General features: G+C 43.5%; 1 protein-coding gene across 1 annotated transcript; it reads left to right on the top strand.

The window, feature by feature from the left end:
* The first annotated feature begins 438 nt into the window (after positions 1 to 438).
* LOC114802937 (protein kinase C eta type-like) lies at positions 439 to 26,585 on the top strand. The gene is made up of 14 exons (XM_029002092.1): positions 439 to 1,049; positions 7,921 to 7,984; positions 8,094 to 8,247; positions 9,412 to 9,446; positions 9,711 to 9,793; positions 10,061 to 10,190; positions 10,285 to 10,418; positions 13,878 to 14,018; positions 14,104 to 14,277; positions 15,119 to 15,273; positions 19,257 to 19,395; positions 19,696 to 19,884; positions 23,764 to 23,910; positions 25,214 to 26,585. The coding sequence occupies exons 1-14, from the start codon at positions 696 to 698 to the stop codon at positions 25,376 to 25,378; spliced, it is 2,064 nt and encodes a 687-aa protein (XP_028857925.1). The 5' UTR covers positions 439 to 695; the 3' UTR covers positions 25,379 to 26,585.
* Positions 26,586 to 27,287: the final 702 nt, after the last annotated feature.

Here is a 27,287-nt window from a genome sequence, read left to right on the forward strand (position 1 = left end):
ATAAAGGGCTCAGTCTCAGGATTTGTGCTTCCAAATCCTACATGTCGTTGAAATGACACCATTTAATGCCTTAAGTGTCTCCAGTCGATCACGTGTGTGTTTTGATGTCTGAGCTCGAATAAAAAGTTGCAATGAAATGGTGACAAGACAGGAACTGGAATTTATCCTAGAACTACAATTCTCTTAGCACGCGAAGGCAGCAAAAGGTGGAACATGTCTTAAAAGAATCGCGGTGGGATCTTTTTTTTTAAATTATTATTACCCCCCCCACTGAATAATCATTATTTTGTAGTACAGCGCAGTGATCAGACACTGAATAAACACGATCGTATCGAATGAACGATCACGTGGGTCCCGCATAGCGCCACCTGCTGGATGCGCGCGTCCACTTTTCATTTCCTACTTTTTTTTTTTTTTTCATTTTTAAAGTCCATTCGAACGAGTTTGCGTGACCGCCGTGGACGCTGGGTTTAGATTCGACTCCGCTCTGTGGAACGGGGCGTGGGCTGGAGCTGGCTGGGCCCGGAATCGGGGAGGGATCTTGGTCGAATTTCTCGCGTTCCTCTGGCGGCTCGGCATCCTGCTGGTGGAACTCGACCGGCGAGAAAAGGCGCGTTTCTGTCGCGGGAGGGGGGTCCCCTTCTCGGCAGGATGCTGCGCGCCGCCCGCACGCCAAGCGAGTCGCTCCGAGCGCCATGAAGTTCAACGGCTTCCTCAAGGTCTGCGTGGGGGAGGCGGCGGGTCTCCGGCCGACCACCTTCTCCACGCGACACTCCATACGGCCGCTCCACAAGTCCGGCCACCCGCTGGACCCGTACGTGGTGCTGCGCGTGGACGACGTCAAGATCGGACAGACGTGCACGCAGGCCAAGACCAGCCGGCCCGCCTTCAACGAGGAGTTCTGCTCCCACGTGCGGGACGGGAGGGTGCTGGAGCTGGCCGTGTTCCACGACACGCCGATCGGGTACGACGACTTCGTGGCCAACTGGACCATCCATCTGGAGGAGCTGATGGAGACGTCCAACTCGAGGAAGACCTTCGAGTCGTGGGTCAGTAGAGTGATTGTGTCTGGTCGTGGAATGAAAGGACAGTACTGCACAGTAGTAAGCTGAATGGCAATAAAAAAATATATATTTCTAATCCTAGAGTTAATTCTTACTCAATGTAGTGTCCAAATTTACATTTTAGATTAATTTGATTACACTGCAACTTCAGTTGAATAATTCTGGGCTATAATAAAACGAGCTCATTTTTATTACTGAAATGCATGCTGGTTTCAAAGCGAAGTGATGCACACTGCAGCACAGCACGCGGTGACACAACAAAATGTGTCCTCTGCATTTAACCATCACCCTTGGTGAGCAGCGGGCAGCCATGACAGGCGCCCGGGGGGGCAGTGTGTGGGGACGGTGGCACCTCAGTGACACCTTGGCGGATCGGGATTCGAATCGGCGACCTTTTTATTACGCTTCCTTAACCGCTTGGCCACCACTGCCCACTTCTAATACAGTTGTAAATACTCGTTCTAGGCCAAAATACGTTTACTCTGAAATACTTTTAGTTCAGATTGGATGACTGTTTTTAACAGGATGTGACCCTTGGGTGCCATGGGGCCGCTGAGCACCATGTTGGAGAGGCCTGCGTTATCCAATACAATACAAATTCTACACATAGCATGTTACCAACAGCTACCCAAAGGAATAAAAACATTATACAGAACACATTTTTGATTGGAGAGGTCAATTTAGAACATTATTGTCGTGTTTTAATAAAAGGCCTTCACTGGTCTCACGATTCGATTGCGATTATCAGTGCTTCGATATCGATGCATCACGATGCACACCATACATTTTCTACGGTACTTCATATGATGTTTTCAAACACGAGTTAAGGTCTCGTACGCCTGTGTGGACGCTTAGAGGTCCTACAATGAGCAGAAAATGTTTGTATTGTTCTCTTCCAAGATGGTGGCCTGTAATAAAAAGTGTCATTTCACCGCAGTGACGGAGGGTAAAGAACTGAACCGACATTATTGTTCTTCTGTAATACAAATCAACAGTGAAGAAGTAAATGTCAGTTTTTCAGTGTTTTTATCAACTCTGTCACAGCGTCGAAATTCTTTTGAAAAAGGTTACAGGCAAGAGAACTGTACAAAGATTCCGTTCGTCTTCAAGTCGCCACTGAGCTCAGCGTGAAGCATAAGCGTGTTTTTCTAAACTCTCGTCGTAGATCTCTGGACACTCAGTGAAAGATTGTTTTTTCCTCCATTCCCGCTTTGTGTGTGTGTGTGTGTGTGCTTTGAAGTTCAGAAAGAAAACTATCAGCCCGTGGCCTGCGTTCGTCTTGGTGCTGTAAACCTTGTGTCCTGAAATGCCATGACGCTTTCTTGGGAAGGTCACCGTGGCACGACCTTCGTGTGCTGCCGCCCGGTCCAGATTTGCAAGTAGGACAGGATGCTGTGAAATATGTGTTCCAGATAAAACATGAAGCCGTTCTCAGAGCCCAGTACCCGCGATATTATCTTATATAAGATATTAACTTATGAACACGTACTCGAATTGTCTTGGCTTTTTCTGCATTGTATTGCAAGTGTGCAGGTTTGCACACTCGCTCTTATGATGGTCAGGAAGCTGAAAGACTGTGTGTGTGTGTGTGTGTTTAATACATCTTCACCGCTCATTGTATTGCAGCTCTGGGGGAAAAAAAAAAAGAACCCAGGCAGCTTTCCACCCACTCTGCAGCACGCACATGCGACTTGTTTCAAACCACGTTGTGGGGTCGTTTTTTCCGCTTGTGCATGGGGTCTTGCAGCCTTCATGCAGCTCAATGCCTCCTGGGATAGTGGGCGGAAAGTGACATCTGCCCCCCCCCAAGTGTAGCATTCAATTTTTTTAATGGCCTCTATCTGGACTCTTATTTTGAAAATTTGCTGCTTGACTCCTGATTGATTGATTAGATGATTGTGATTTACTGGTTTATCAAGATTCGGAAGTTGAAAGTACCAGTAACCATGGTTAACTTACGGCAGCATGGTGACATCCTCACATCCCATCACATAATGATTGAGGATGTAATGGCACTGTGTAGCCCAATCAAATGTGATGCAGAGGGCACATAAAGCATGGCGTGATGAAGGGGTGAGAGCAGGCTCTGAAATGTGAAAATATTTGACAAGCCTGGGAATAGAGATGACCTTCACAGTATTCATATGGGCACGATAACAGTGAAATGTTATGAAATCATAACAAGCCAGAAAATCTTTGAGACAGAATAAATCTGGCTGTTTCTGACAGTATATTGGCAGATTCTTTTGACTGATTCTTTACTTAGCAGATGCTTTTATCCAAAGCGACTTACAAGACACAAGCGACTTGTGATTCTAGTAAGTACAGTAGAGGCCAAAGGTTTATACTAGGGCTGCACGATTTGGGGAAAAAGACATATTGCGATTATTGAGATCAATATTGCGATATGCGATTGCGATATGATAAAGGACGCTTGTATATCAATGAAAAGTCGCATACTAATAGTGAAATGTTTAATTTCAGAGTGAAACATACAAACTACTTATAACAACCTGAAATGCCCAGTGCTTTCAAAATACAATATTCTACAAAAATAAATAAATCACAAAAACTGGTAAGGCTAAACAACTGTTTTGATTATATTTGGCCATTATAAAATCCTGTATTATAGTTCTTACGTTTAACCAAAACGTTGTTTGGAGGCTGACTTGAACACAGGGATGCATAGCTTTGTTAGCTTAGCTAAGGTTAAGATTTGTAAACTGAGGTGAATTTCTTTAGGAAACCTTCAAAGTTTGAGAAAAGTTAACTAAACAGCTAAGAACAGTCTAAAGAGTTAATGCCTACGTTTAGCCAAAACGTTGTTTGGAGGCTGACTTGAACACAGGAATGCATAGCTTCGCTAGCTTAGCCTAGCTTAGCTAAGGTTAAGACTTATAAAAATGGGATTTTATAATGGCCAAATATATTCAAAACAATTGTCCAGCCTTACCTATTAAATGTAATCCCCCGGGATCTTGTTTGGAGCGTACAGCGGTTTGTACAGCCCCAAGCAGCACAAGAGTGAGGCATTTTTATGCACTTCTCTCCATAGACATGTATATGCTTCACGCCACAACAGAACCTATCGCAATATGTCATGCGCCGTCTACCCATATGTCTCCGAATCGGAAGTCATGTGACCAACGCGTCACATCCGACTGAAGTGAGACTTCAGTCAGCTCGCAAACTTTGAGGATGAGAGAATGGATCGGATATGTTGCCGATCCAATCCATGTACTAATAATTTAAATCGCAGCTTTTTGCGTTCATGTAATCGCACAGACTGACATCACGATTACGATTGCGATTAGATTAATCGTGCAGCACTAGTTTATACACCTTCTCATTCAACGTGTTTTCTTTATTTTCATGACCATTTAAATTGGTAGATTCTCACTGAAGGCAACAAAATTATTTTTTAACAAAAACATGTTTTCATGCTTTGAAAGTCTGCTTTACACACTCTTGGCATTCTCTCGATGAGCTTCAAGAGGTCGTCACCTGAAATGCATTTCCAACAGTCTTGAAGGAGTTCCCAGAGGTGTTTAGCACTTGTTGGGATCCAGCTCACCCCAAACCATCTGGACCGGGTTCAGATCCGGTGACTGTGGAGGCCAGGTCTCCACTTTTAGTTAAGTACATAACTCCACATGTGTTAATTCATAGTAATTTTATTATTAACTTTTGATAATATTTTTTCTGCATATTGTTTTCCTAAATCTCCTCATCACACTGGAGCTGAAGCTCTATATCCTGTCACCAAACGGTTTCGTCACACGTGCTAAATTCTCCATTCTTCATTCACCTGCTGCCCTGAACATACGTCACCCTGTCAGTTTTATGTCGGCACTGCTGCTCGCTGCCGCGTTGCTTTTGTTCTGGTGAGGAAAGGTGCAGTCTGGAGGGGAGGGGAGGTCTGAAAGATCCGCACTTTTTCCGGCCGCGTCCACGTGTAGTGCCACCGCACACAAAAGAAACGTGCCCGGTTCTTATGATCTTGTTCCTGACGGTCTCGGTTTCAACCGATCGTCATTTCGGCCTGATTTAATATGCCGGCATGGTCCGAATCTAGGACCCCCCCCCCAAGTGCTGCCACGCTGCAGAGGTTTAATACAAAATTCCTTTCCTGACACTACACTCCCCATTTACCAGGGTTCAAGTTAACTGTAAGAATGTTATTCCTGGGTATGGAGAAGAAAAAAAAACACTTTAAACACGTCAAACAAGTTCCTGCAGAAACGAAGCTTAAAACGTGCTGGTTTCTCCAAGGTTTTGTGATATAAATGAAGTCCCTATGTGGTAAAAGTGAAATGTGTCCAGAAGAAATAGCATCATGTTTCAGACATTTACATTTACGGCATTTATCAGACGGCCCTTATCCAGAGCGTCTTACAGTCAGTAGTTACAGGGACAGTCCCCCCCTGGGGACACTCAGGGTTAAGTGTCTAGGCTACCACCACCCTTGAAAGTGTTATACTTTTCAAATCGCTTTGGAGGACGTGTAAGCAGTGGATAAGGTGGTGGTCACTTTTTCCTGTCGTGGAGGTGGGCGTGTTCCTTTCGGTGTGGTTTCGGAATTAGTGACAACGTTCACGCTCGGTGGATGTGACCTAGTTTTCAGCTGTAGGGTCGCACTGATCATGTCACAGGCAACAAGTCGGTCCAAGTCTTTTTCACTAAGGCAAGCGTATTTAGGGGATTCACATTCTTTCTGGGTCATGTCTGTTTTGGTGTTCTTTTTAAATATGTAAGTATTGCGGGGGGGGTTAATATGGTTTTTACATATGGGTTGTCATCATTGCATTAACAGCTTAACATCTCTGTACATACATTTCATGCATCAAAGCCAAGAAATCTAATTGTGGAGCAGAACGACCAGCATTCTCCATGCGTAACATGTTTCTTATGTTAAAAGTATTTTTAACAGCGTCTCTTATGAAGGCCCTGGTTTTTAACTCATATCGGTTCCACTACAAATTATGTTTGTTTGACCGTCTTTAGGAGATTTTGGAATTAGTGGCTTGGCATGGGAGTGGATGCTTCTTATCAGGTGACATGGAAGGGGACCACATCTGCTCCATGCAAGCTCTCTAGTGGTGTCCCTCAGGGCTTAGTGCGTGGCCATCTTCTGTTCTCACTTTACAACAAATCTCTCATATCCTCACATGGATTAGCAGATGACACCCAACTCTTCTCTTTTCCGCCATCAGATGTACATACATCTACCAAGATCTATGCTTGCCTGCATGACAGCTCATCATCTGAAACTCAACTCCAGCAAAACCAAACTGCCATTCATCCCTGCTGTTTCTCCTCCACAACAGAACGTAAAAAAAATCTCTCTGGACGATCCCCCAATCTCTCCCTCTGCAAGTCCAGATACTTGTCCAATCTCTGGTCATTTTCAAACTAGACTATTGTAACTCACTCCTGGCTGGTCTTCCTCTTACATCAATCATGCATGGAATCCAACTTGGTCCTGTGTTACACTTGTTTCGCTGCTTGACTGGGGCACCCCTAGGGGAAACACTACAGGAGGAATGACTGGAACCAGGTCGGTATTGCCTCAGCTCTGGCTCCGCCCTGCTGCTCTACGGTTTCAGCGCGGCTCCCTCATGCGCTTTGGTTGCTGATCTGGTGCCCTGATGGTTGGATGTTTGTGGCAGGGAGCCAACACGTTCCACAGCGTGTGGATGTTCCGGTGTCTGGTATGAACGCAGGCATGCCAACCGGCCCAGCCTGCTTTCTGTCACTGGCGCTCAGCTGAAACTCCGATTCTGATGAAAAAAACGTCACTTGGTGCACAGATGATCATATCAATATTTCACACAATACATGACATTTCAAAAAACAAATAGAAATATGCCTATGTGTTTGTTGCGGTCCTTAACTGCTGATCAGCTGAATGGCGTGTAACGTAATACACGTTTATCGCAGGCAGGGACGAAGCCAGGAATGTTTTATTCAGGGCACCTGCTGGGTCTTTCAACAACTGTTTGAAAAGTCCACTGTACTAAAATGTTTTTTTTTTTTTGTTTTTTTTTGGAATGACATTGACTTCTAACTAACAAAGTTTCAGTTTGAATAAATTCACTTTAATCACAAGCGGTTGAAGGAAATAAAAAAAATGTGTGTGTGTGTGTGTGTGTGTGTGTGTGTGTGTGTGTGTATATATATATATATTATATTATATTATAAAGACAACCCTGACATTTTCAAGACTCTTTAGAATACTCACTACTAAATATAGTTATCATAGTGCCGACGTGGACATGGAGGACTCAGTCGCTCGACTTGTACACGCATGGGAACACTGGACAGGAAACACAACGCACGCGATGACCCGACGAAGACATGATAGAATCAAGGCAAATTTATACAGATAACAGCGGGTGAAAACACTCCGGAAAAGCACAGTCTGATCGCACCCCGCAATGTCAGTTGGTCCCATCAACCAGTACTGATTAGTTAATTTTTTTCTTAATTAAAGAGAATCCCACTTTTTCCATACGGAAGAACCTAGTGCCAAGTGCGGATTACTGAAACTACTGACTATCGAATTACAATTTATCGAATTTACAATTTTAGTGATTTACCCCATGTTGGAGTGGTTCACAGTGGTATAGACAGCTACAAAGGGCCAGTGTAAACCCGGGACATTATCTTACAATGCAGGATAACCAAACCACTCTGATCACAGGCCATTTTTTGTTCCGCCAGTCTTCCGTTTTCTTTCAGCTTCTGAGTTCTCGATGGTCTGGAATATTTCTCTCACTTACTGATGTGTGTTCTCACCTCAAATAACTTTAGTTTTTTTGTTTTTTTCCTGTTTCGGTGGCTCTGACACCTTCAGGTTGTGCTGGAACCGGAGGGCAGCATCCATGTCACCATCACCCTCACAGGTTCCTTCACTGATGGTAAAGAAGCACTTTTGTCACGCTTTGTGTGTAATAACTTAGCGGTTCTGTTCTTTATTATTCATGTGCCATTTAGCACATTGAACTACAGCGATTTTGTCCCTCTCAGATGAAGCTGTTCTTAATGGATCCAAGGAACATAAAGGGCTTACCAGGAAGAAGGTGCTGAGAAGACGGAAGGTGCACCAGGTCAACGGCCACAAGTTCATGTCCACCTACCTGAGACAGCCCACCTTCTGCTGCCACTGCAACAACTTCATCTGGTGAGAGGGTCTGGTGGTGTGGGTCTTTCCACTGACGGGTGGGGCAAGTCCGCTATGAAATATGGGGCAGTGGTGGCCTAGCGGTTAAGGAAGCGGCCCCGTAATCAGAAGGTTGCCGGTTCGATCCCCGATCCGCCAAGGTGCCACTGAGGTGCCACTGAGCAAAGCACCATCCCCACACACTGCTCCCCGGGCGCCTGTCATGGCTGCCCACTGGTCACTCAGGGTGATGGGTTAAATGCAGAGGACAAATTTCACTGTGTGCACCGTGTGCTGTGCTGCTGTGTATCACATGTGACGATCACTTCACTTTATTATTTATTATAAGCAGTAGAAAGGACAAGGACAGGTGCAAGGTGGCTGTACACTAGCAGCAGACACCAGGACCAGGGACACAGTGGAGCGCCATGAGACAGGATTTAAACATGAGAAAAAGCGTAGCATGATCCTGTGTATTTGATCACATGAATTTTGCCGTGGTTATGCTAGTCGGTAATACTTATTGACAACTTTCAAAAATGGGAGAAAATAATCACCACGTTCTTTTATGGAACAAAGTTGATTGACAGTCTAATAAAACAGAGAGATATGGAGCATTTTTCAGTTTGTAGTTGTAGTAAAACATGTCATTGTTAATAACACATCCATAATGGTGCGTAAGCTGAAAGCGCAGTTGACGTGGACGAATTGCACATTCGGATGAAATCTGTCAGGCCAAATTTCAGTCATGCGCCATGACTCTTGGATAAATTGGACACGTTCAAACCCATTTAATCCTGTAACCATTTTCACTCAGATCTCAGAAGGGGTGTGATCCTATGTGAGCTCATGGCACCGTAATGTTGTCAATTGTACAATATTTAATATGGTATTTTAAAATATGAGTTGCTGCTTTATGATTAGGACTATAATAAGGCGTGGCACATTCCACCACTCCTTTTCTTTTCTTTTCTGCTGCTGTCACAGTTTTACAAATGTGAAGTCTTTAATGAACTATAAATGCTGATATTTATCTGCAGCACTGAACTCATTCGCTGAACGTATTTGTTTTTCCTTGTGAATATGACCCAGTCCCATGAGACCGGTTTTCTGTTGCATTTGTTAATTCTTTCCGCCTGACATTACCTGTTAGAAACATGACCCCTGCCTCTTGTCTCTCTGTAGGGGTGTGTTTGGAAAGCAGGGTTACCAGTGTCAAGGTTAGTGCTTTATTTCATTTAAATATGCACATCCTTCTCATCCCTCTGGCCCGGGCTTGTAAACGGCTTACAGAAACGAGCCATTTGGCTGGAACATTCGTTCACCTTCCTCACGTGGGTGGACCCCATCAACTGGGCCAAGGATTAGAATTTCCTCATATCAAGTGAACTTTTGTCTATCAACAGTTGGGGTGGTACGGTTAGTCTCCCTTCTTAATTTGCTGTCATACAATTCACCACCGCCCTCATGTGTCCATATCCCAGTGTGCACCTGTGTGGTCCACAAGCGATGCCACGAGCTGATTGTTTCTGAGTGCCCTCGCATGAAGAAGAAGGCTGAAGAAGAAGTAAGTAATGATTGATTAAATTTTTTTGTCCAAAGTGTCACTTTTCAAAAAAATTATTCAGTGAATATGACTTAACCTTACACAACAAGTTTATTTCCTGTATAAATTATTAATAATAATATTAGGAAGACAAAAGATGAAGGCCTAAGACTTTTTTTCTGTCAGTAATGGCAGTAGTTGGAGAACCAGATAATTTATCTGATTATAAATGATCCATGTTTATTCATTTTAATACCTAAAACATAGATGTTTTTTTGGGCCCTGCAGGGCGTCACTCAAGGCTTCAGCATCAACATCCCCCACCGATTTAAGAAGCACAACTACAAAGTTCCCACCTACTGCAACCACTGTGGCTCACTGCTGTACGGGATGATCAAACAGGGTCTGCAGTGCCAGGGTGAGACCACACAGACCCACGGACACCCCTCCACGCTGTTGTCTCTTTATGTCTCCTGCTCATATGTGTGTGTGGGCGGCTGCATATTGTGCAGGATGCAGAATTAACGTCCACATCCGCTGTCAAGAGAACGTGGCGGCCAACTGCGGGGTGAACAGTGCAGAGCTGGCCAGTAGACTGGCGGACATGGGGCTACAGGCGGGCAGACTCAGCAAACGCAACTCGAAGGTGCGCTGACACACACATCACTGATCAACTCATCATACAACTCATCACATTCAGCAAGCGCATTTGATTGGTTTTGGGTGACAACATGTCATTTAATCATAAATGATTCAGTGAAACCCTTCTAATTGTTTAGACAACCATGTCAAAAGATATGCTTCGGTCTGCTAAGGAGCACACAGAATTACACTGCCCTCTGTAATTATTGCCACCCCTGGTTGAGTATCAAGGAACATTTGAATTAGCATTTCATCACTACATGTTTTCCTGGGGTATAAGTCGACCTTCACAATCAGGCAATGGCTCCAAGAAAATAACCACTCGTCTGCACCGGCCAATATCTACTGTCAGAGGAATCATTAAGAAGTTTAAAACAAGTGGTAAACAATAGAGGTGTGAACCATCACTGGTCTCATAATTTGATTATGATTATCAATGGCTCAATAACGATGCATCGCGGTGCATCCCATACATTTTCCAAAGGTCTCGTACGCCTGTGTGGACACTTTGATTTGCTACAACGAGCAGAAAAACTGTCTGCACTCACCTAGTTACCGTCGTATATACTGGTATATCTCCTTTAAAAGCACACGGCTTTGCTGTGGGAGTAAGTCGTCTGCCTCGGTCCTGATGCAGACTGGTCCAAGCTCCTGTGGTCCCTTTATTATTTCATTTTGTATTACATAAAAGCAGTAACGTTTGGTATGTGTAACGTCCCCGTCTCATGCAGGAGCGGTTACCGACATTTACCCGGGCGTGGCAGAACTGAGGTGCTGTGAGCATAATAAATAGAGAGCGTGATGGAAACCCCAGCAGCGACGTGAGATTCTCTTTCTTTCCGGCGGGCCTCTCTGCATGTTTCCTCCAGAGTTTCCTCCACTACACACCACAGTTATAATAGTTTTGGATTTTTCATTAGTTTTAGTTTTTATTTCGTTTAGATTTTTTTTTTCAAATTCAGTTTTTAGAGGCAGATTTACTAGTTTTTATTAGTTTTGATATTTTGAAATTGCTTAGTTTTAGTTTAATTTTTATTAGTTACAGTGTTAGTTTTTTTTTTTTGTAAATTAGGATATTTGTCAGGTGCATGAATCAAAATCACCAGGATAGCCTTATCCATCTTAGCTCCGATAAGGTTATTGACTCTTGCAGCTCTGGGTGTTTTTAATTTTGGTTCGAGTGAAGTGGTGAACTTTTTGAAGGTAATCGAGTCACACAGTCGTGTAGACATTCCAGTCTTAATAAACATATTTACCAATGCTTCTTCTCATTTGAGGTGTTCCTGCGTATTTACTAGCCAGCAGCTACTTGGTCCATTATGGATGCTGTAGTATCACGTTCCTTTCCCATGTTACCTGGCCTGGCTACCGCTTCTCTTTCTGGGGAGGGCGGGCGAGAGGCTAGCTTGTTCAGGTACTCTTGGTTCGCCTTTTTGTGTGAGCTTTTCAAATGGACTTTCAGATTCGTGGGGTTTTTCCCCTTGAGAAGTATTCCACATATTGTATCACCTGCTTCTACAACAAGGCACTTACTTTTATTTTTGCCACTGTCATAATCAAAGAAATCCCAAATAGGACTTTCTTCCGCTTTCTTCCGACTTTCGCTGCAGCCATCACGCTAGCCGGCGGCGTCACGGAAAGACTATGGACACGTGACGTCACAGACCACGTGTTACCATAATGGTCAAAAACCTGGCTTAAAACTGGCAGCGTGAAGTAAATAGATTTTAATTCAACCCAAAAGGCTTATTATAAAGACGAAAACGAAGGACTTTTTTGCTATAATATTAGTTCTTTTAAGTTCGTTTTGTATACACACAAAACAGTTTCAGTTAGTTTTCGTTTTTTTTTAACTCTTTATTTCAGTTAACGAAAATGCTTTTTCAATTCTAGTTTTAGTTTTATCGTTCGTTTTCGTTAACTATAATAACCTTGCTACACACCGACCCAAACCTGCTACAAATACCATAAAAACGCAGTGAGGAGGATATTAAGAGAGAATTTCAACAAATGGTAACATCTTGGGGGTCACAAAGTTTCCAAAACAACCATCAGCTGCTATCTACATGCCAACAAGCTATTTGGGAGGCATGCACAGAAAATAACTTTTCTTATTCACAATCATAAACGCAAACCTCTGGAGTCTGCTAAGCGGAACTGGGGCTTCAACTGGGACCGTGGGATTTGGTCAGATGAGACCAAGATAGTGTTGCCAAAAAGCTCTACGCAGAACACAGAAAAGCACCCCATGCCCACTGTGAAGTGTGGGAGAGAATCAGTGATGCTGTGGTCCCTGGGAACCTTGTTACATTTACAGCATTTATCAGACGCCCTTATCCAGAGCGACTTATAACTAGTAGTTACAGGGACAGTCCCCCCCCTGGAGTTCCTTAGGGTTAAGTGTCTTGCTCAGGGACACAATGTTAGTAAGTGGGATTTGAACCTGGGTCTTCTGTGTTCATAGGCGAGTGTGTTACCCACTAGGCTACTACCACCATAGGGTTTATGGCATGAATGCTCTGAAATACCAGGACATATACCAGCAAAATCTCATGCCCGCTGCCCAAAAGCTGAAGGTTTGTCGTCACTGTGTCTTTCAGGAAGATAATGACCCTAAACATCTTTCTGTATTCTTGTGAAACACAGGAGAAGATAAGGTGCTGTTTTGTAGGCAAAATGGAGTATTAACATCAGGGGTCTAATAATTGTGGCACACATGATTTGATGTAAAAAGAATTCTTTTGTTAATGTGGATTTTTTTCCCCACTGAATAAATGCACTTGAATATTTTTTTCATTGTGGTCCTATAACTTTATTAGATGTTAAAGAACAGTCTTAAACAGGGGTGTAATTATGGAGGGCAGTGTAACTGCAGAGACCACATTTCACTGTGTGCACTGGGTGCTATGCTGTGGTGCAATGCTAGTCACTCTAGGAAATAAGGTAATGTGGTCTGAGTCCTGTTTTAAATTAATGGGTGCATATGGATAAAAAGGGAAGTGATGCACCAATCACGCTAAAGTCCCTACTGAACATGTCTGCGAAGGCCGTGTTGTGGTCTGGGGTTGCTTCAGTTGGTCAGTTCTGGGTTCAGCATTATGTGGCAATAAAATGAAGTCAGTCACAATTTTCACACATGGATTGTGTGAATCTTTGGATTACTCTCCCATCCTAAGCACAAAATTTAGTTGAAAAATGAATAAAGATCTAGACCTTAATGTTGTGACATTGCATACGTTTATATTCATGTTATAATTGAAAGCACGCCTTTTTACATTTAGTTTTGTCAGAGCAGTATATCCACTTCAATGAAATACGAAGGACGTTGCTCAAATAGAGAATTCTGTCTATCGATATCAATATTAGTGATATTATAAATATTACTATTTGGTTTACATTTTAATGGCTTCTGCAGCCCTGGAACACCATTTTTCTGCTGGAACGTCATGTTCTTTCCCTACAGGTGACCCCTGGCTCTGGGAACTCTCCTCAATCGAGCGTCAAGAGTGAAGTAGAGCCTGACTGCCCCACCCCATCAGTTCACAGTGTGCAGCTGGATGACTTCACTTTCCTACAGGTGCTTGGCAAAGGCAGCTTTGGCAAGGTTAGGTGACTCTTTGTTTCTGTGCTGGATTTTCCAGGACTTGTCTGCAGAAGAGATGGTCATGGCTGCTTGTTGTGTTGTACAGGTGATGCTGGCCCGCATGAACAGCAGTGAGAAGGTGTTTGCGGTGAAAATGCTGAAGAAGGACGTCATCCTGCAGGACGATGACGTGGAGGCCACCATGATAGAGAAGAGAGTGCTGAGCATCTGCCACAATCACCCATACCTGACAAAGCTCTACTACTGCTTTCAGACTACAGTGAGTGTGCAGACACACATGCGTCACAATGTGAAATCATGTAATATAATCTATTTAATGTAAGTGAGGTGTTTTTACAGTTCAACGTAATCTCGCGAAAACACCTTCCATCAGAATTGTCACAATTCAACAGCAGGTGGCAGCAGTTCCTGTGTTTTGGCTCCGCAGACAAGTCACATGGGGCATCGTCACATTCTGCGACGACAGGACTCAGCCAGTTAGAGCCAGAAAGTGTGCTGAGAAGAGCAGCCTGTACTGAAACTGCGTACCCGCACCGTACACGCTCCAATAAATAAATAAATAATGATACAACCGCTATAAAGGACTACTCATTTACCACTGAATACACACCTCATACTCAAGATAAACCACGTGTTAGATTGGCAGGTAAAAAAAAAAATAGTGAAGCCTATAGGGGAAAAGGTCATTGGTTTTTATAATATAGTTAATGTAAAATCCAATGTATATATTTTTTGCCGATTGAGGCGGATAAGGTCAGATTCTTAGATTATTACCTACAGTAAAAAAAAAACCATTTACAATCCACAAGTCTGTTCTGAAACTTGTATAGAATGAAATATTGGGAAGTTTGGGTTCAATAAAGTATCTGCTTATCTAGCTAGATAGTTACCCATCCATCAATATTTTCTTTTTCTATTACCATATTAAAGTTTTTGTGATGACTGTTGTATTTAAAAATGACTGGAATGGTCACAGAGTAACAATATTGATTTATACGCTGGGAACGTTGTTGATGTGTGGAATGTCACATTTGACTTTTTGACATTGACCCCACATTCTCATGTTCCATGTTTGGATCGTGATTCGCTGTCTTTGCCAGGACCGACTCTTCTTTGTCATGGAGTTTGTCAACGGCGGAGATCTCATGTTCCACATCCAAAGGTCGCGGCGGTTTGATGAGGGCCGGGCACGCTTCTACACGGCCGAGATCATCTTAGCCCTCATGTTCCTGCACACTAAGGGGATCATCTACAGGTGAGCTGGTCTACTAGGGTCCAGGATTTCAACACACATACTGACCGTTATCTTTATAGATTATACACCACAGTACCAGAGTAAAAGCGTTGGGATGAAATGCTAAAGTTTCTACTACTTCATTCTTACAAGAACTAAACTTACTGTGCTTTTACACCAGATGTAGACCAGTCAAAATATTACCCGTTAAAACATGGATTTCAGCAAATAAAATCAATAAAGAAAAACCTCAACAATCAATCATATTGATTATCTGCTCATTTGTTGGAACTCCTGAGTGTGACGGACAAATCTAACCTGTGGTGCTTGACCCTGATCAGACTGGACACTGCAGGAATTTCCTAACCCACTACATTAAAAATAGAATAAATGTGTCCAGATCAAGAGTGCGAACCCTGGACAGGGGGGGTCACTTCCTGTCTGGTGCTGTTTGATAAGGTGCTTTCCGCCTCTAAGCTACAGTTCAAAAGTGTTGAAATGTGCTCGTTTTTGATAGAAAAACGATAACTTGTCCATCAACACTACTTTGCAGACCTTGTTAATGTCTTAAATGGCTGTGGTGGATGCAAATGGCTTCAAGAATGTAGAGACAACAATTAGTCTTGAGCTCCCCACAGATGCTGTGTCCACTAATGCAAGTATCTCAGTTGAGAAGGTTTATCAATTATTAGAAAACCCCTTTTTACAATCATCTTAGTACATCTGAAAACAATTGCACTGCTTAAAGAAGCAAATTCAGACCAGTGGAGTCCGCAAATGTGGGTTCGACTGCATCATTGTTTCTTACATTTTGTAATTTTCTATTCAAACAAATTTTGGGTGGAAATCAAGAATATTTTAAAATGACTCCAGACCTTTTAATTGAAGTGTATGTAGGAACTGGTCGTCTAGTGATCATCGCCGCTGCGAACTCGCAGACGGGAATGTTAGCCACTGGAGTGTATTTCCTGGTAATGTTCCCAGAATTGGTGGCATTTGATGCCATGTGACCGCCCCCCCCGAGCCTCTCGGTCAGCTGAGAAATGCGGAGCAGCTCCAGACCTTGAGGGTGCCAGAGAGAGAGAGGGGGTCTGGTGAGAGCCGTGACCCCTGCGGAATTTACGAGTGGGGGGGGGTTACTCTGCCATGTTTACGGCCCATTTTTCCCCCATTTTGGCAATTTATTGATTGGGTCTTTGGGGAGCAGAGGTTGATTTGATTTTCCAGTTGCTACATATGTGGGAAGTGATTTTATTTGTATTTATACATGAATTGTTTTGCAGACCTGATGGCAGTGATGCCACCAGAGAGGGGCTGTTGGGACAAAAGCCAGCATTACGTAATGTGTTTACCAGAGGGAGCGAGGGACAGCATGTTGCATGTTCCTGCGACTCTTAATCCCATCGGAAACAGATTGAATAATTTTCCCGTCCACACGCAGCATGCACAGTCACACTGGTGCCGGCTCCCGGCGCAGCGGCCCAGCGTGCATATTCGGTGCTGGCCAGGCGTGCACACAGAACACGCAGTTCTCAGAGTTCACTGCACGATGGCTGATGTCCCCTGAGTCAGGCTGCCAGTTCAGCGTCACCTCGCTGACCTGTAATCTCAGGCTCCAAGAATAATCTCGCCCTAATCCGGTTTTAAATCCAATCCGAGGAGCCTATTGAGTTGAGAAACTGGGAGCAGTGGTTTATTCTGGAGAGCAGCTTTTATTTTTTTTTATTGAATGATTTCATAGATCTGCATCCACATCCATCCAACCTCCAAACAAAGCGCTCTATCTGAAGGACGTGGGCTAATTGGCCTCGGCGCTGTAAGAATGTCTGCTGCGCTGCAGCAGTAACCGCTGCCCACAGCCCAGCGCCACAGTCCTTGCCAACAGTGCCACGCTGGCAGGGTGGCAAAGATGACCGCCCTCCACCATTGCAGGCGTGCAGACACGCAGGTTTAGTTCTCGCACACCACATGCACACATTATCATTATAAGTATACCAAACTTATGTAGTAATGACAGACTCAGGACGTTAACGTGGCCTCCACATAACTCCTTCATCGTTTTGTTCATCATTTGCAATCTGTTAATGGTGCTTGGTGTATATACACGGTTAATAACTGTGTTTGTGTGTGTAATGCTGTAAATAGGGGGTTCAGGCATTTTCTGGTGCCTGCTAAGAGGATACACATTTTTCAAATACAGACTAGATATATTTTGGTTCCAAATGTTGGCTTTAGAGGTGCGTTTACAATGCAAATGCTAGTGTGTCCTGGGAACAAAATGTGTGTGTGTGTCTGCTAAAGCTGGAAAATTTCTCCCAGCTATGTATTACTCAATATCCATCCTGTGGCCGGGTCACGTGACCAGGTCGTCTTGTTTACTCTGCTCGATAGTGTTTGTGTGAGGGAATGCTGTAACCTCTGTGCAGTGTTTAGTCAGTCAGGCCACTCCCTTTGGCTTGGCACCTTTTACCCCTCATTACTGGAACTGACCCCCCCCCCTCCCCCAACCAACACACACACACACACACACACACACACACACACACACACACCTCATCCTCTTTCTGTCACTGTCTTCACTGTTGCCAGACAGGATGTTACTCATTTTCTCTTGAAGGCTGTTTAGCCATTACGGATAATCCTCAAATCCTTTTCCAAATCTGCGTCGGACATCATCGTTTTTGTGTTTTTGTTATACTTCTGTTTAATGCTTTTGCACTGCAGCACTTTCAGTGTGTGTGTGTGTGTGTGTGTGTGTGTGTGTGTGTATGTGTATATCATCAGACACAATGTATTATAAATATATTATGAATGATCTGAATTACCTGGGAAATGGCTTGGCAACAGTCAAGTAAGTGTGACGTTTCTTGTGCCCTAGTTGCAGGAGCGGGCAGGGACAGTGCAATATTTAAATTGTCCACCAAGACAATGGTGACACGTGGCCATGAATAAGGACGCTTGAATAAATATTTTGCAATGTTCAGATGACACAGTAATGCAAATTCAACAAACCAACAATTTTGTGTAGTCGCTGCCACCCTTCCACCCTCCCATGGCATCAACCGAGATGTACCAAACTCTCAGGGTCATGAAATTGGTGTAACACATATCGACAAGTTTTTTCTATGCAGACTGAAACTTGTCACAGCAGTGCTGTTATATTCTCACCAAAGTTGCCTTTTAAATACATTTTCACTTGTTTGTCCAGTTTTAATTGAGGGGGGAAGGCCTTTAGGCTGTAACAATGCCCCAAAAACCCACAAAATCCTGGAGGCACTGAATAAAAGAAGTCTGTATCGAACACACTTTGACAGCCATTCAAATGCAAATGTTTAGGAGTTGTAGTAAAAACTACAAATTGTCCACATAATTCTTTTTTTTTAACTGAATCGATCGATTGATTGAATTTATTCCAAGCACGCGGGAAATGTTCCTGTTCCAGCATTTAGAGGCTCCTACTGTAACTAGTAGTTATAGAAGATTATTGTTGTTGCTTCAGGACAGTGTTTTTGTTCCTATTTTCTGTGCTTATATGTTTTTTGTTCTCTGAATTACTTCTAATCCCTGATAATAATAATTATTATTATAATAATTATAATGCTCATGACGCCGTTAGTTCTGCTATCAGAATTGAATGGGGAAGGTAGGGTGTGGACACCCAGTCAGCATGGAACAGCCGATCTGCACATAGTACTTGGTGAGTCGGCATTGCCATATGGACAAGATGTTTACAATACGTCTGGATAGCCGCACTGTAGTTTCAACGCTGTAAATTTTAGCTTTGATTTGTATATGTGCATTTAAATTTGTGCCATTTAGCAGATGCCCTTTCCCAGAATCACTAGCTACAGGGACAGTCCCCCTGGAGACACTCAGGGTTAAGTGTCTTGCTCAGGGACAAAATGGTAGTAAGTGGGGGTTTGAACCATAGGCGAGTGTGTTACCCACTAGGTTCCTATCACCCCATTGTGACATTGCATTGTGTCATTTTTGTGTGACTGCAGGGACTTGAAACTGGATAACGTGCTGCTGGACAAAGACGGACACTGTAAACTGGCCGACTTTGGAATGTGCAAGGAGAACACTTTTCCAGGGCAGACGACACGGACCTTCTGTGGAACGCCGGATTACATAGCTCCAGAAGTGAGCCAAAACACACACACACACACACACACACACTATCACATGCGTGAACACACTACCCTGTACCTTGTGTGTGTGTATAAGTAGAGTTCTAGCTTAGCTGTGTCCATGTAGAGTTTGTCCAGACGGTAATCACCAGTCAGGCTCTGGCCACAGCATGGCGGTTTGGTCACACAGCAGTTGTGTAAACGTGCTCTGTCATGTCCCACACCTAAATCATGGTCCGCAGAATCTGGATTAGAATTGAGGAACAAGTCGGTGGTGAGTTTCTAACGAGGTCTCTATTTGTGTCTGTTCCAGGTCATCCGGGAGGAACCTTACGGGTGGTCCGTGGACTGGTGGGCGCTGGGCGTGCTCCTGTACGAGATGCTGTCTGGGCACGCCCCGTTCGAGGCGGAGACCGAGGACGAGCTCTTCGAGTGCATCCTCAGAGAGGCGGTGGTCTACTCATCCTGGCTGAGTGGCGAGGCAGAAGACATTCTCAGAGGCGTGAGTCCATCGGAGCCTGAAATCCCGCCCCCGCCCAGAGTGCAGCTGTCCAAACATTCTCAGTTACGTCCAGAGGGGGAACAGAGGCGGCACTTGTCCTGACATTTTCAGATCATGAACGTGGAAAGCTGAGCAAGCAGTTACACAACATGCGTCCACAGCAGTAAAGTAGCGAAAGTAAAGCAGTGAAAAATCTGTGCTGATTGAAGCACGTAGCGGGGCTTATTTATTCCCATGTACCGACAGAGGGGTTCTGCATGGGGCACGGGGGCAGCATGGTAACCCCCGGTTAAAACTTGGACCACCAACCTGGCCCCTCCGCCAATCTGCTCCAATTGGTGGTGATGGTCAGATTTAGTAATAATTTTATGCCAAAATCAAAACCTGACTTGACTTCCTAAAAGCTGCAATCAAAAATCTGAACCACTGTTCTTTTTAAACAAAAATACATCTGAAGTCAGTTTGTTCTTTTATGGTGTCACAATTGTCACAGATCGTACAAAGATAGACTTTGAAGACAGCCTTAAAGAAAAGAACACATTCTTTTAATGTCACGCTGCATAATCTTTGAAAGATTTTAAAGGTCCCCTGACATAAAGAGTTTTTGCTTTTATATCGGTCTTAGTTGGTCCTCTAATACTGTATCTGAAGTCTCTTTCCGAAATTCAGAATTTCAGCCACTTTGTCCAGTGCCACAATGAGATTTCCCAGGACGCGCCGTTTCGGCATCTGTAGCTTTAAATGTTAATGAGGAGGAGAGAGGCGGGACTAGGAGGAGAGCGGCCTGTAGAAGTTGAGTGGGCGTTTGCGGAAATGGCATCATCAACACCATTCACCAACCACAAGGTTCGACCCACTGAGTCTTGTTTGACGGAACTTAACATTTTTTTTTGCCTCCAATCACTGTGCAACTACAATGTTTGGAGGCCATGGTGGTCGGTGGAGTTTTTAGGGGAGGGGTGGGAAATTCTCTGGCCGGAAAAAGCATGAGAAACAGGAGTAACCTGTCCCCTTATGATGATAAGGGGACAAATTCCAGATCTGGCCGTCTGAGCTGCCGCTCTTTGAACGGCAAAGTAAATTGGCCAAAGCACCCTTTACACCTATCGCCATTTCTAGCCTCTGCAGGACCATAGACAGGCTGGAGGAACTCTTATTTGTAACACGCCCAAAAAAAGACACAAAATCTCTGGATACCAGTGGCATGGCCAGTGACTCAGGAACATGCAGTGGAGCCCATACAACACAATCATGCATGCAGCTCAGGGTCAGGGTCATTTGTCTTACTCCTGTGGGTACCTTCAGGATGCCACAGCGGTGCAATCGCAGCAACTAACAAAAGTTCGCCCAGAACCCTGTGAAATCTGTGCGCCCTTGCAATTTTGTCCAATCTTGAGGTTTTACTTCTTTGTTTCTGATTGTGAAGAAAAGTGCCCAGCAGTTTTTTTGCAATTGTCACTTCTAACGCAATTCTATTGTAAAAACGGCTAAAGACATTGCAACATGAGGTCCAATTTTTTAAAGAAACAATACTGTTTCATACTGTTGCTTCATATTCAACCAGCCTTCAGCTTCCCTGCTCGAGCTTCGTTCTGGGTTGATCGTCAGAGTACCACGCCTTCAGTTTGTTTATAAGAGGGGTTTTTTTTTATTTAGACTAAGACAAAGAGATAAGGGTGGTGGTGGGTCATAGTGGGTAGCTCATAGATCGGACTCATAGATTGGATATTTAATTCAGGTTTCCTCCCACTGTTCAAAGGCACTAGGTGAGTGAACGTTACGTCCATGCCTGCGCTGAATTGGCCAGGATAGGCATGGGCACTGATTTAAGCAGAGAGTGAGTAAATTGAATTAGTATTAAATGATTTATCAGCATACTCACTGACATTGATAATAGCCTTTTGATGTAAAATTTTTTGGGTCAACTTATCTGTGTTTCTCAATCCTACTCCTTGAGTACCACCTGACAGAAAGTGTTCACTCCAACCTGACCTTTACTACCCTAAAGTCTTTCTTAGTGGCCTAAGAATGAAGGTAGGTAGGTTGTAAGCAGTGAGAAACACTGGACTAGATCATTCAGTGGAAACTGACACCATGTGTGAATAAAGCCTGCGCAACCTGCATTGCCGGCACGATAAGAATAGTATTTCTCTGCTGGGTCAGAACACTACCACTTGAGGGCTTTTTGAGAGCCTGTCTAAAATTAGACAGATAAATAAGAACCGAACACAACTGCAGCTTGTGAAGCCCAGACAGCAGCTCTTAACAGCACTTGCTGGAAGTGGGCGTTCATTAATCATCTGTATGACGCAGTAAATAGGAAATCTGCTTTTGTGCTTCAGTCTGCATTGTTTAAGATACATCCTGAACATAATATCTATAATATAATAACACATCTGTGTTGTAGTAGTAGTAGTAGAAGATCTGCTGACTATATTGTTTCTTCTAGCTGCAAATATTGACAGATATCAATTTAATATATTTCCTTTTACCACATAAAAAAACCCTCAAGACAGCAGAATGAAACTGCATTTTCAGTTTTTCCAAATGTCCATTTGGGCTCAGGACATTGAACTGATAAGCTTCACAAGCGCAAATATAATAACATTTAGATAACCAGTTTCTTAATTACCATTAGTACACTGACATATACCCTGCAACAAAGAGCCTTTGTTTGCCTTCGTTCAACAAATTTTGGCGGTAAATATTCCTGCCTCACTGTTGCCTGCCGAGTTAATGAACCCTTATCAACAAAGGGAAGTGTTTCACTCAGTTGACATCACTCCTTTAAACCTTTCTTCATACAGTTGCCAACAGGGGCCTGGGATTTGGTGGGTCAGGGGCTTGGTGGTTTGACTGTAGAAATGTGGCGTTTGTCATTGTGATGCACGGCAGAGCACACGGTGCACACCACAGCCCGCGTCCTCTGCATTTAACCCAACACCATTCGTGAGCAGTGGGCAGCCATGAAAGGCACCTGGAAAGCAGTGTGTGGGTCAGTGCCTTGCTCAAGGGCACCTCAGGGGCACCTTCGAACACCGCAGATTCGCAGGTGGGGGGCAGTGGTGGCGCAGCTGTTAAGGTTGCCGGTTTGAATCCCGATCCGCCAAGGTGCCACTGAGGTGCCACTGAGGTGCCACTGAGCAAAGCACCGTCCCCACACACTGCTCCCCAGGTGCCTATCATGGCTGCCCACTGCTCACTCAGGGTGATGGGTTAAATGCAGAGGACAAATTTCACTGTGTGCACCGTGTGCTGTGCTGCTGTGTATCACAAGTGACAGTCACTTCAGTTCACTCTACAGCAACCCTTCTGTTACAAGTCCGCTTACTTACCCACTGGGCCTCCAGTCCCTAACAAGCCCTCTATCTGCCATAAAGGAAAGGGGTAAGCAGAGGCAAGTTAGCCGAACGGTCTAATTCTGCGACACACCCATGTGTGTCAGTGTTTTGTTTCAGCAAGGGACCTGAATGCTGCTCATTGATTTTCAGCTGAAGGTCCAGGACAAGAGGTTTCAGGAGGTGTTCAACAGGGGTGACCAGACTGTTTTAGAATGACCTGCAGTGCTGCTCGTTTTAGGGCTATCTAATGTCAGAATTGATTGATCTGCAGCCAGAATAGCCTTGGTGAATAAAGCTGTGTGTGTTGGCAAAAACCTCAGGAGCAGTGAACTGTTTTGCTGTTGCATGCTGGCAACGCTGACATACTCCCTACACAAAGCCATATCCCCCATACATCCTCGCTCCAGCCATGCTGATGTCCTGAAATAAAGCAATCCTACAACTACAGACATACAGAGCTTTAGTCATAGTCATAAAACATTATATGTTTAAAAATAAAACACTTCCAATATTACTCAAATTATGGTCTGTTCCACAGTTCCTGACCAAAGACCCTGCAGATCGACTGGGCTGCGTGATGAGAGATGGAGGGGAGGATGCAATCATGAGACACCCATTCTTCAACAAGCTGGACTGGGATAAACTGCAAAAACGGGAGTTAGAACCTCCCTTCAAGCCCAGAATAGTGAGTTCTCTCTACACATAAAGCTACTGCACCTCATGTTTGTTTATTAAAATAATAATAATACAAAAACGTTACACTAATACTGATGTGGTCCTCTGAGTAGACTGCTGCTCCGTTCTGCTTCAACCACCCAAAAAAAAGAATTTCATTGATATATTTTCCAACATCTTGCACTGAGCATGTCCATCTGTGTATAAAATACCAGTTTAAAGTTACAGCACACCTACTCATTTACGGGTCTTCCTCTATTTTTATATTATTTCACATGGAAAAAGGCCTGAAAGGGTACCAATGCAAATCATGAGAAATGTATCAGATGTATAAGAATGCACATATCTGGGTACAAACATAAGCCATCCAAAAAAAAAATCATTTTGTTTGCCCTGTTTTTGTGCTTCTTAATGGATGTCATAAATGGGTTTCAATGTTTTAATTCAGTGGAAAATCTGTTTCTCAAATAACAAAAGCAGTGATGCCACTAGGGGTGTTTGAAAAATATTGATACAGCAATATATATCGCAATATTTTACATGGTGATATTTTATTGATACATGTACGTCAAATATAGATATTTAGTACACTGGTTTTTCTTTAGTGAGGTCAGTAGAGATGAGAATCAGCGTGCCACTACAGCCTCCACTCCTGTAGATGGCGCTGTACAGCTGGGTGCTTTGAATTACTTCTTAGCATTTCAGTGAAATCACAAAACATGACAGCCCAATGACAGCATTTTTCAGCTCTGTTTTTACATTTTTTTAGTGAACTATAGATTATCGCAATATGTACAGTATCACAATATATTGTGATACATGGGACACAATTTGAATACATCATATGTATCGTATCATGAGATCCTTGCCAATACACACCCCAAGTTGCTGCACTAAACTTGCGGAAACTTTCTGCTGACAAATAATTAATTGCCACAAACTTCCCCAACATGCAACACAAGCACTTTCAAAAAATAGTATGGAAAACACTTACAAGGTTTCCATTTTCATTGCTGTGTGCTCTTGGTTGGAACCTTTTTTTATGCTTAACTGCTTCCCAGACCAGAACAGCATTAATCATAGATCAGGAAAAGCACATTTGGCTTCTTTGAGTTGGTTTGGGATCTGGACAGCCCTTAGATGGGATGGGATTAAACTGGTCTGCTGGCCTAGGAACCTCTCTGAAGCTGCTGGAGGTTGCTTGAGATGCACTTCATCTGCAAGTTGCAATTTGCCCAGCTGTCTAGATTTTGACAACCGATACGTGGAATTTCCTGATTGTGTGTTTTGTGTTCTACTTCTCCCATCTGTAGAAATCTCTGGAGGATGTGAATAACTTTGACCCAGACTTCACCCAGGAAGAGCCGACCCTTACACCCATCGAGGATGGCCTTATCCCCTATGCCAACCAGGAAGATTTTAAAGACTTCACATTCACAGCCCCCTTTCTGCAGCAGAATCACAGTGGGTGGAGCTGATCTACTGCCTTTGTGCTTGGTTTGTGTGGGAGGCATCAGATACTTTTGGGCAGGAACAAGCATGCAAACCATAACTCATGCCGCTACAACTAGCAACAGCAGAAATAAAAGAACACGTACATCAAAACATGCCAAAAAACACCGTATCATATGAATTGGGGGGGATTTATGTGTAAGTGTGTGTTGCTTGCCTGGTGTTCACTCTTTTCCGCGGGTAAACATGACCCACATTTGCAGGCTTTCTCAAATAGTACGGCGAGCAGTGAAACAGTAATCCAGCAGAATCGTTTCTTCAGCTCGCAATCTGTTCACTCGCATCAGATATTCTCCATATTGAGAACAGCATAAGCCCATATTGAAGAATCGCTTTCCGCATTACTCAGGTTTTTTAGGTTCTATTTGATGTGGTGCAAACTAAATAGTAAATCAAGTTTCGCAGGATTAAAGGCTTTAGTCAATTTAACCCTCCCTGCAGTCTTTCTTTTACATAATATGATCTGGCAAAGTCCATATAAGTCCATATAAGTCCATGGCTGACCATGTCTGTGGACCAATACATCTCCCTTTGGAGCGTTTCTGGGTTTCTTTGCAATGCACAGAGAAGCAGACTTCAAGTTGTCACACGTGAGTGCTGGACAGGCACACGAAGGTATAGAATTGAGGGACCAGCGTGTGCATTTCTTACACGAACAACATCTTGATATTGGTTATTTTGAAGGCAGGGAGGAGTTCAGAATCCATTTCTAAAGTTGGGTCTATTCTCTGACTGGCTACAACAAACGGAGGTCTGAATGTAGTTCTTCCAGTGTTGGGCAATATTACAGTAATATTAATGCAGTAATATTGTTTTTTTTTCCCCCAGTAATTCCCCAGAGTTGTGTACCTGATTGCAATATCCAAATAAATCCCAGCCCAATTTTATTTTTTTATGGTGTGGACATGCTTCATAATAAAAAATATGTTTATAATTTGGAAGTATTGTCATTATTTGAGTTTGTATCAGTAAAGGTGGCAAATAGCATTGTTTGTCCCAGCAGCAAAAGTCTTTCAACTATGAGTAATATATTGCTGGCGGCAGCAATGTGTTGAAATCAAATGAAGAGATTTATACATTGTTTGTGATTGCTGCAATGTTTGTGGTTATGCAGTTTGCTTTGAGTCATTCTTTTCTATTGTAATTGTTACAATAAAATTAATTCAAAGAAGATGTTATGGCTGTTTAGCCATTGAAAGTAATATAATAAAATAACAAGTGGCCTATAACTTCCAATGCTAAGTAATAAATAAAATAGATTTATTCATTTTAGTAATCTTCCTGAGTAACTATTCAAACACAGATCTACATCTCAACCACTTCCGACTTGGAGTGGTTGCAAACACAGCAGTTTTCTGATGCCTACTGTAATATTTTGGCTGCAGGCAAAGTCCAGTCAGTACTTCCACAGTGTCATTTCCATACGTAATGTTCTCCAGGTCACAAAACCAGAAAAAATAAGAGTCATGTAACCTGGTGCACTCCTCGTGAGGGTGAGTGTGGACTAGCTGCTACTATGGCCCACACCAGGGGTGGGGAAGTGGTGGTCTAGCGGTTAAGGAAGTGACCCCGTAATCAGAAGGTTGCCGGTTCGAATCCCAATCCGCCAAGGTGCCACTGAGGTGCCACTGAGCAAAGCACCGTCCCCACACACTGCTCCCCGGGCGCCTGTCATGGCTGCCCAATGCTCACTCAGGGTGATGGGTTAAATGCAGTGGACACATTTGTATCACAATGACAATCACTTCACTTTCACACCTACTATCAGGATGTTTCCTCAATTACACATTTGCTACGAAATTTATTAAAGTACACAGTCAAAAGAGCACAGATAAAATATTGTCCATGTCAGGGGTACAAAAACTTTATTTTGTT

This window comes from Denticeps clupeoides, chromosome 14, assembly GCF_900700375.1.
Source record: "Denticeps clupeoides chromosome 14, fDenClu1.1, whole genome shotgun sequence".
In the NCBI taxonomy this organism is placed as follows: domain Eukaryota; kingdom Metazoa; phylum Chordata; class Actinopteri; order Clupeiformes; family Denticipitidae; genus Denticeps; species Denticeps clupeoides.